The sequence below is a fragment of the Onychomys torridus genome, chromosome 22 (genome assembly GCF_903995425.1).
Source record: "Onychomys torridus chromosome 22, mOncTor1.1, whole genome shotgun sequence".
Classification (NCBI taxonomy): domain Eukaryota; kingdom Metazoa; phylum Chordata; class Mammalia; order Rodentia; family Cricetidae; genus Onychomys; species Onychomys torridus.
Genome location: NC_050464.1, coordinates 35,333,153 through 35,343,317, shown reverse-complemented (window position 1 = coordinate 35,343,317; position 10,165 = coordinate 35,333,153). Strand labels below are relative to the sequence as shown.

Genomic DNA, 10,165 nt, shown 5'->3' with positions numbered 1-10,165 from the left:
AGTACCAAGGTAAAGTAGATACAAAAGTGAGAACGTTTAAATTCAGAGATGCAGACCTTGAGTTGGAAGACATCTGAAGTGTGTTCAATTTGAACATTAACTGCAGACCTAACAGATAAGACAAATGTTGTCATCCCGGCAACTGACTTCAAAGACATACCCCCACCCAGAGACTTATTTTCCCCTACCAAAGACAAGCAGTGTGGACTGCTAGAGATTAATGTTGCTCTGTAGGTCTTCACTCAAACAGCCACAGAGATCATTGCCCCAATGCCTGGGGAGACTTCTGTGAGCGCTTTTGTCCAGTGGTCCAGGGCAATACTTCACAGGTAAGCAAGTCCTCTGTCCTGTCACCGATGGGCCTGAGGTCGGGCCAGCAGGACATGGAGCATCTAGGCCTCTGAGACAATCAGGTCTCTGGTGACTTGAAATGCAGCGATGAGGGAGCTCAGCTGTATCTTCTCATTGGTGCCCACGGACAGTCTGTACCTGAAGACACCGACCCCAGACACCGACCCCAAGCTAAGTATAAAGTACACCCAGGCTCTGCCTATGAGGGTGAGAACCTGAGAGCTGACATGGCCTGCTAGGGACGCTCGAGCTGTAAACCACCCTGGCTAGCACTCCTTCCTGTCTGTGCCCTCCAACGCTGCTCAGCCACTTGATTGACACCGCTGAGGACAGATGGAAAACCTAGCAGCAGCAGCAGCTTCTGAAGCCCACCCACTTCACCATCTACAGACGGCAGGGTGCATGTGACGAAGAGTATACCCCCGATACGAGGAACTGTGCCCCTGCAGGAGGAAGCTGGAGGTTTGGGGCTTGGCGGTAAAGCAGGACACTGGCGGTTCATCTCGTCACTTTTAAATGCCCAGGCACCGAAGCAAAATCGCTCCCAGTGTAGGGACAGAAAATGACCCAATTTGTCTACATGAGCCAGTGACAACCTCCTGGAGCTGGCAATGCTGACATTCAGCTGGGGCCCAGTATGCTGTCCATTTAAGACAGCCACCAGTGTTACCAGGGACTGATGGCAGTGTTTACTGAACTGGGCAAAGTGGAAAATGGAGCTTGTTTGCTCTTCCTCCACTGTGCTCCTGTATGCCACATGCCTTAGTCAGCGGGTAGCAGGGTACCCCCAGACGACCTGCACCCCACGCTGAGGACTGAAGTGACCTCCGCTCAGACACGGCCTGAGCAGTGAGTGGTGCTTGCCCTGGCACTACTCCCCGGTGTTGTGCAGGCAGCGCACAGCCTCCCCACATTCCACTTGCACTCCCCTGAACTCCAGCACCCATGCCTGGACGGCACACATGCTGAAGCCACACCAGCTGAAACTAAAAAGCTCACAAGAGAGGGACAGCCAGAGAACTGAATCTGGGAACACTCACTCGATGTCTGCCATCTTGGTCAATAAATGTATCCGAACCGAAGATGGAAAGTCAACTGGGGAAAAACAAAATCAATAGAGTCAGATGCGTCTCTTCCACAGACACCTGGCAGGGCCGGGCCTCAGGTAGGCAGCAGTGACCTGAGCGAGCGCTACCAGACCAGTAAGCTAAGGATGCTATAGGCCCCATGGGTCTTTATTGGCTGTTCTGTCTTTTTTGTTCAGTGTGGCTGTAAAGAGTGCCTGGCTAGCATGCACAGGGAGATAAATTCCATCACCAAACCAAACCAAACACATTCATACCTATAGTCCGTATCTCCCAGTCCAGGGATCATTAGAACAGACAAGTCAACACTGCCCATGGTGGGTGATGGCTACCCATGAACTAGAAAGCTCACACCGAGTTCTGAGGCCAAATGTAAGCAGTAGGTCCCACACAAGCACTGGCATGGTTGCCTGATGGAGCCCTTTCATTTGGAGGAAGCTGCTGGGAGAAAGCCTCCAAAAGGCTATACGGAGGGGTTCACTGGAGGGCCTCCTCCAAAAGCTGGCATCTGGCTCTCCCTGCCCCCACCCCATACCGACTGAATTATCTGGGGCTACTCCCAGGTATGGCCCAAGCTGAGACTGATCCCAGAAACAGAAGGCAGGAAGCAGGGAACTTAAGGGCAGATTCCAAAGACTGCTGTTTACACAGCCCTCCCCTCTGAGGGAGGTGATCCTAGAAACGTGACTCCTGGGCTGGAGAGCAGCTCAGTGTACTGTGTGCGCTTCGGATGCCACAGCTCTGGGTGCAGACCCCAAACGAGGTCTGGCTATAGCCCCAAGGTAGGCCATGTGTTCAGCATGTGCTGGGTTCAGTCCCTAGTGTGGGGAGCATGTAACAAGAGTGACAAGTGAAATATACTACTTTCTGCTCTAAGACGTTCCCTTGAGATAAGGTTGGCCTCTAGGGGTCAGAGATTAAGAAGGGTTTGGAACAAAGTTTTAACAGCAGTCCAGAACTGCCTGTTCTGTGCCGCAGTGAAGGCCTCACCCTTTGTAGCCATCCCAAAGGCATACCTCCTCCCCGCTCCACACCAGGGGCCACCAGTTACCTCTGTGCACAAACAAGTGAACCTCGGTCAGGATGTCATGCAGAGCCAAGCCCTTGAGAGTCTTCAGCTCCATGATGTCTAGGGAGGAACAGCTAAGGGGAGGAGACCATTCCAGAACACGCTTCAGGGAGGCTTCCCCCAGCCCTTGGCGAGTGACTTCAAAGTAGGGCTTTTCATCCCAGCACAGACAGATGCCTCTCTACTTGGAGCTGCACGTAGGCCCATTTCTAACTTGTCCCGTTTTATCTTCAATAAGGCTTTTCTAAAAAGTGCAGCTCTGTCTCTTAGCAGAGCAAACAGCTCTTTAAAAGATCACACTGTTATCTGTAGCTTTTCATCTCATTGAAAAACAAGGTAACGAGGTCCATTTTAACGACTGTCTCCTGCACCCAAGGCCTAACTGTGAGTGGAGGAGCTACCTTCAGCCTCTCACAGGCCAGAGCCACTCAGGAAGAGAAGGGTACTCTCCACCTGGGGACACCGGGGAGGTGCAGGTGCCGGCTGTAGCCTGGGCTCCTGGGCCCCTCAGGCCTGAACATGGCAGCAGGCACCAGAAAGGATACTTCTGTAGGCGGTGGTGAAGTCTTGATTCAGCATCCAGTCCAGAATGTTGGCAATGTCTGTCTTGAGGGGATGCCCGGTGCAGGTGTAGACAGTCTCTTCTGTCACCTTCCCAAAGGCCATATTGGTACTCTGCAGACAGGAGAGGACCCAGGGCTGTCAGCAGCTGCCTGCTGGTGACATGACACAGGCCAGGGAACCCCATGCTCTGCACACTGGCAGGGCTGCCCTCCGCTCCGGATGCTGCTGCCCACTGTGGAGGGGCAGCACTCTCCCCAGGTCCTCTTCAGCAGCTCTGGGTCTTCCCATCAGAACACACAGGCAGGAAGCTGGTGTGAGACAAGGTGCGTCTCACTGGTTCTAGGCTCATGAATGAATGTATGGTAAAGCTATTTCAAAGCAGTGGTTTGACATGTCTGGAGCGGGATCGTACCTGCAGAATGTTCAAAGCCCTTCGCATATCCCCACTGGACAGAGTGACGAGGGCTTTCATTCCGTCTTCACTTACGTCAACACTAAAAGGAAACAGGCAAAGGAGTTAATCAAAGTCTCCCCCCCCCCAAAAAAAAGAGTACAGACATCATCAACCACAGGGAACAAGCTGGCCTCGAATGGTTAGGGCTTTACAAGAAGAAGAACATCAGAACGGAGATGACGGCACTTTCCCGACCTGTAGCATCCAGAAGCTACCGCAGTGCTCAGGGACACATGTCACATGAGTAGCCAAGCCCCACCCAGAGTCTTAACTGTGGACCAAGGGCCTAAGGAAGTGGCTGCCGTGAGCACCTTTTTCAGGGAGAAAGAGGCTGCAGCTCTGATTCTGACTGCACAGAATGGATGTCTCTGAACCTCTCCTCTCTGGCACTGTCTATGAAAAGGGACTCAGCAATAGTCAGTTCCCATGACAGGGGACAGCTTTCAGGAATGCAGGGGGAGGTCAGGAAAAGTCAAAAGGGCTCGTGAGGTAGAATGTCCAGGGCCCACAGAAAATGACAGTAGCCAGTGGTCCCCAAGGCTTCCCCTTAGATAGGCACTCGGCCCAACCTCCTTGCCGCTCAGTCCCGAGACCCCAGCCCTCCCTTCTTGTAAAACAAACTCACTTCTCCTCTTCCACTACATGCTCCAGGCGAGGAACCATGAGCTCTGGCGTCAGAGGGCCAAATCGGAACCTTGTGCACCTTGACTGCAAGGCAGGGATGATCTTGGACAGATAGTTACAGATGAGGCAAAACCTGGTGTTTTCTGTGAACTTCTCAATCACTAGGAGAGAAACCAAACCCCTCACTCACATCACAGTCCACCCTGACCGTGCAAAGGGTCCTGGGAAAGTTGGTAAGATGGTGGTAAGAGCAGGGAACTAGCCGTCTGCAGGGGCAGGGGTGTTCTGGGGTACAGAGCAACAGGTCCAGCTCAACCATCTTCCTGGGTGGATCTAACTCTGTAGCCCAGGCTGGCCTCAAACTCCAGGTGATCCACCTGCTTCAGCCTCTGGAGTGCTGGGATTACTGGCATGAGCCGCCACACCCAGCTTGCCACTATACTTTCAAAGGTAATAAACATGAGTGCATAAGATGAATTTTTTTAATCATCTGCCACAATCCTAGCACACTCTTGCCGTCTCCTCAAGATCTGAGCCCAGTCTGTCCGTGAGCCCCCCTCCCTTTGTATAAGGTGCTGTCTGACAGGATGCCCAGGCCCACCTTCTCCAGGCAGGGGGATGGCTCTGTGCACACTTTCCGGCAGCCCATGCCTGAAAGTCTAGGAGCATTCGGGGAGCAACAGCCAGCCCCGAGAGATGCACAGGACACCAGTGTCACTCTGCAGGGACCCAGTGTCCCCACACAGATCGGCCCACACTGACAGTCACTTGGCAGAACAAGCTGCTGAAGGAAGGATGCCAACATGCTGGGACCAGAAGCAAGTCTGTCTGTGCCTCCTTCCCTACCACAGATGCTGCTGTCCCTTCCCTCCCAGGTCTCATCTCCACAGGCTCCCGAAGCCGCTCTCCTGAACAGCACGTTCCCTGGGAGTGTCAGTGGGATGCTCACAAAAGGAGCAGCACCGCCCCATTCCACAGGGAAACGGGGCTCACTCCACACTATGGCCACTCCTACAGACATTCAGAGTCTTGCCTGGTGTCTGTTTCTGGTTTTTTTTCCCCCCAGTGGTGAGGGCCTGCCAGTGGATTAGGAAATGAAGCCTATCCCCGCTGAATGACACAGACCGGAAGCCAGCAGTAGAGGGGATGAGATGACAGACCCCAGCCATACTCAGGGTGCTGAAGGGACCCGGCCATAGGGCAGTAGGACTAACAGATGCCTCCCGATGGGAAGATCATCTCACACCCAGAACTCCTGGCCTTCAGTACACTCCTTGGCCAACAGGTCAGATGGGCAGCTAGTCTTACCTCGTCTCAAGGCATTCTGGGCATCTTGAGTCATGGCATCAGCTTCATCCAGGATCACAAGCTTAAACCCTTTCCTAGAAGAACACACACACATGCTGAGGTTTCCTCCACTCACACCCACACCCAGGCCGAGCCTACACCTTCACACCTGGGTACCTCAAGTCCATCTTGTCTGAGAAAAGACCCAAGGAAGGCTGACACCGTATTTGCACCTGCCTGTCATGCCTTCAACCCTTCTCCAGAAGTGAGGGTTGATCTGTATTGTTTTTCTTCATTATTCAGGATTCTTTTGCTAGCTGCTTGCTTGTGGGACTGGGGCTGGAACCCAGGGCTGTGAGTAGGCCAAGCAGCCCCACACACGCCCAAGCCCATTTATTACATTTGTGTGTGTGTGCGCGCATACACCCTCTCCAAGTGCCACTGCACAAACATGGAGGTCATAGGATGACTTGTGGAAGTCAGTTCTCTCTTTTCACCCTGTGGGTTCCTGGGATAGAACCCAGGTCGTCAGACTTGGTGGCAAGTACCTTAACCCACTGAGCCATCTCAGCGCCCCCTTCCTTTCCTTATTCCGACCATCATGCCAGTCTTCCTTCCCAATCTCAGTTCTCTCTGTTTAAGTTCAGACCAGCTTGTCCACCCAGCTAACGACCCACACGAACACTTCGATCCCGAGGGTTGCGGCTGGTGGGGGCCCAGGCAGGACCCTACCCTAGCACCTCACATCTCTCGGACCATCCCTGACTGGTCTGCTCACTTCTGACCAAGTCACTCCCTCCTTCCCTTTAGACACTGGCCAAGGGGAAGACCAGATGTGAGCGAGGCTATGTCGTGACTTCACGGCCTCTGGGGAGAGAGACAGATCTAATTCTTACTTGAAGATGGTCCTTGTGCTGGCAAAGCTGAGGATGGGCCCCCGAACGATATCTATTCCTCGGTCATCGGAAGCATTCAGCTACACTCGGGAGAGAGGTTGCAGTTAAAGTCACACCCTGTGCCAGCTATAAAGTCCTGGCTGGTTCCCTACGTCTAAGGACAGCTGAGATACGATCATTAAAAATGAATTCCCTGTATTCAGCCCCATGACACCATCACATAACATCCTGAATGGCACATGTCCCTTCTCCCGCCCCTCAAGGACCATCCACAGAAACTGAAGAAATAGACACAGGGCCTGGTAACTCTGACCCAGTGCCTCTGCCATGAGAAAATGATGCTCATTTTAGTCCTCTCTCAGGTTTTCAATAAGCTAGAGCAAGAACACCGGACAGCAAGGGGCTGAGACTCACGGCCTAAGTCAAATGCTCTTCTTTTGAGTGAGGGCCTTTTATCCTCAAGTTGGTCTTGAACTCACACAGCCTAAGATGACTACGAACATCTGATCCCCCTGCTTCCACTTTCGGAGTGCGGGGATGATAGGTGTGCACCTGTTTATTCCATGCTAAGGATCAAACCCAGGACTTTGTGGATGGTAGGCGAGTACTCTACCAAATGAGCTACATCCCTCCCTAGGTCCTTTCAAACAGCTTTTAGATTTCTGTAATCTAAGGGTATTAAGATTATCAGCCAAGGTCCCAACATCCACAGACGGCAGCATATCTCAGTGCAGTAATCTGAGAAGATCCAGATGAAGAAACAGCCATTTTAAAGGTGTTTGAGTCTAAAGCGGTGGGTCTCAACCTATGGTGGGTCATGACCCCTTTGGAGGGGCATCTAATGGACCCTTTCACAGGTGTCTCCTAAGACCACTGGGAAACACAAATATTTACGATTGATTAACTAGCAAAATGACAGTTATGAAGAAGCAATGAAAATAATGTTATGGTTGGGGGTCGCCACAACATGAGGAACTGGATTAAAGGGTAGCAGCATTAGGAAGGCTGAGAACCGCTGGTCTACAGAAGCTACAGGGCTATGCAGTACTATCACCCCTCAATCTGAAGGGGTTCAACACGAGCTATGGGAGGTAGAGCAGGCTGTGGGGAGGGCGCGACCTCTGAGAAGGAAGTGGAGGCTGTCCAAAGTTAACAGCACCCTGTGGGTCCAAACAGCATCCCCATTTGACACTCCCCCTCTCCCACTCCTGCTAAGATCTCGCTGGCCAAACCCGACCAGGACCCAGAAGGCCAGGGAGTTAAAGAGAGCTAGGGGAACTAAGAGTCCGGAGGTCCCAGCTACTTGTAGAGTGAATGTCCCATTCACCTCCAAGACCATGGAGCCGAACTCTTTATCTTTGTACAGCTGCTTGGCACAGGCCAGGATGGTGGATGTCTTTCCTGTCCCCGGAGGGCCATAGAGAAGCAGGTGCGGCAGACGGTCTTCACTGATGAACTTCTGAACTGAGGCGGGAGGAAGGAGACACCGTCAGTCCCCGGGACCCTCTTCCCATTCACTCAAGCTAGAGTTATGCTAGCTGTCCTCCATCCTTCAGTGTCCCAGCCAGAGGCAGAGGCGGGGAGGTTACATCCCGAGGTCACCTCACAGTCTGACTGTCTTCCATGGACTTACCTATCGTGGGAGGTCCTAGAAAATGGGGCGAGGAATTGGAAAGACTGGTTCAGCAGTAAAGTGAGTACTTGCTGCTCTTACAGAGGACCTGGGTTTGGTTCCTGGCATCTACACTGTGGCTCACAATTGCCTACAATGACACTTCCAGAGGATCCAATGCCCCCTGGCCTCTGGAGGAACCAGGCACACATGGTGCACAGACATGTATGTGTAAACAAAACACCTAAACAATAAATAAAACAATAAAATAAGAAAATCTTTAAAAATCTGTCCTCGAGCCAGGCGGTGGTGGTGCATGCCTTTAATCCCAGCACTCAGGAGGCAGAGCCAGGCGGATCTCTGTGAGTTTGAGGCCAGCCTGGGCTACCAAGTGAGTTCCAGGAAAGGCGCAAAGCTACACAGAGAAACCCTGTCTTGAAAAACCAAAAAAAAAAAAAAAAAAAAAAATTTCTGTCCTCATAGGTTTTTTGGTGCACTTATGGAAAAGGAACCAACACACCCCATCCTATAAAGTCCAGTAAGTCCAGTCGATCCTTTACACTGTCACCAAGCAGAGACAGCATCACCACCAAATGTATCCAAACCTCCCCAAAAGAACCACAGCAACAGACACACGGATACTCACTGGTACTCAGAATGTCCTGATGAGAAATGAGATCGGCCAGGGTCTGTGGCCGGTACTTTTCAACCCTGAAATAGGATTCAGCACGAGTTACAGCTTATACAAATGCAAGCCGTTTTCTGTCACATGCAAAGAAGCCCCTTCACATCTCGCTACAGCCAGGGGTGGGTTCTGTCCCTCGGGGGACATCTGTCAGGAATTAGCTGTAATAAGTGGGCGGAGGGTGTTAGTGGCATCTGGTGAGAAGGAGTCAGGAGGTGACTGAACATCCTACAGTGAGCAGGACAGTTGCCCCACCCCCACAGCGGGTCCCCAGGTCAACAGCACTGAGCCCGAACAACTTGAATAGGAACTCATACTCAAATCCTCACAAGCAAGTTATGATTTGGCTGGGCCATGAGTTCGAAAAGCCGGACCCAAAAGGCCACAGTCTGACTCCATTCCTGTGACTTTAACGTGTGGCCCAAGACAATTCTTCCTCCCCAGGCGTAGACCAGGAAAGTCAAAACAACCGCCGGGCTTGCTTTTAAAACCTCGCTAGCTGCTGTAGGACCGTTCAGAATTCAAGCCCTGGGTCCCAAGATGGCTCAGCAAGTAAAGGCACTGAGGACCGGGGTTCGATCACGGGGATTCCACGTCGGTGGAAGGAAAGAACCGGGTCCTGCAAGTTGTCCTCTGACCTCCACACGGGTGCGCTGCCACACTCCCTTCCCCCGCAAATAAATAAAAGGTAACAAGAAAGGAGACAAAGCAAGCGCTGAATTCGGACACCCGAGTTCGAATCCAAGCCTACCTACTCCCCCGCGTCCCTGAGCCTTTCTAAAGGAAGCCATCGGTCTCTTAGGGTCATCAAGGCGCACGGAGGAAGCTCGAGGCACCCGAGGACTGCCAAGCGGCGCTCAGGCCTCGGGAGCGGGATGGTTAGTGCGGACGCGGGAGGGCGAGCGGCTGCAGAAGGCCGGGGGTCTGCGAGCCGGGAGCGGGCAGGGCGGGAAGCGGGATGCGGGCCGCTCCTACCAGGGCAGGTTCCGGGCGCGGGCCGCCGCGGGCCGCTGCTGGGGCTGCTGCTGCTGCTGCTGAGCCACCTCCGCCATGAGTGACAGCTGCCGCCAGCCCGCCGCACTCGGAGTCCGCGCGCAATCCAACCCTCGCGAGGCTTCGCCTCCCGCTTCCGGCCTCCTCCCGCCCTCCGGCCCGCCCCCTCCCGGTTGCTAAGGCGCTGGTTGCCGGGCAACCCGAGGCGCGGCCGGCTACCCCGCAGCAGCCGCACAGGAGGTGCCGGGTTACCGCGCGCCGTAGTCCAGGGCCCTGGCAGGGCCTTGCCAAGGCCGGATCCTGCCAGCCAAGGGCAATCCGGGGTGGGGGGGGGGGGGGGGGTGGGAAGTGCGCCCTGGATTCCATAGCCAGCAACACACACACACACACACACACACACACACACACACACACGCACACGCACACGCACACGCACACGTACAGACATGTACACACGAAAACACAATTACATGTACAAATATACATCCACTCATACATATACACAACAGCCACATAATATACACTGACACACATACACATAAACA

At 53.4% G+C, this 10,165-nt stretch overlaps 1 protein-coding gene across 2 annotated transcripts; it reads right to left on the bottom strand.

The window, feature by feature from the left end:
* Positions 1-19: 19 nt before the first annotated feature.
* Positions 20-9,716, bottom strand: Rfc5 (replication factor C subunit 5). 2 transcript variants are annotated; one of them, XM_036172243.1, is made up of 11 exons: positions 9,603-9,716; positions 8,589-8,653; positions 7,658-7,794; positions 6,331-6,410; positions 5,456-5,529; positions 4,149-4,308; positions 3,482-3,563; positions 3,051-3,180; positions 2,488-2,565; positions 1,392-1,446; positions 20-489 (listed from the first exon to the last, which is right to left on the bottom strand). In XM_036172243.1, the coding sequence occupies exons 1-11, from the start codon at positions 9,677-9,679 to the stop codon at positions 393-395; spliced, it is 1,035 nt and encodes a 344-aa protein (XP_036028136.1). In that variant the 5' UTR covers positions 9,680-9,716; the 3' UTR covers positions 20-392. The 2 variants fall into 2 exon arrangements, with proteins under 2 accessions (XP_036028136.1, XP_036028138.1); XM_036172245.1 differs by lacking the exon at positions 9,603-9,716 and adding an exon at positions 9,379-9,591.
* Between the last annotated feature and the right edge of the window lie 449 nt (positions 9,717-10,165).

What these genes read in the sequence shown, in the direction of transcription:
- Rfc5 (XM_036172243.1), bottom strand. Translation starts at nt 9,679, where the DNA reads ATGGCGGAGGTGGCTCAGCAGCAGCAGCAGCAGCCCCAGCAGCGGCCC. An exon ending in TCGGCTCCATGGTCTTGGAG is followed by an intron (nt 6,411 to 7,657) that starts GTGAATGGGACA and finishes TCCCGAGTGTAG; the next exon opens with CTGAATGCTTCCGATGACCG. An exon ending in GGGCTTTGAACATTCTGCAG is followed by an intron (nt 3,181 to 3,481) that starts GTACGATCCCGC and finishes TCCTGTCTGCAG; the next exon opens with AGTACCAATATGGCCTTTGG.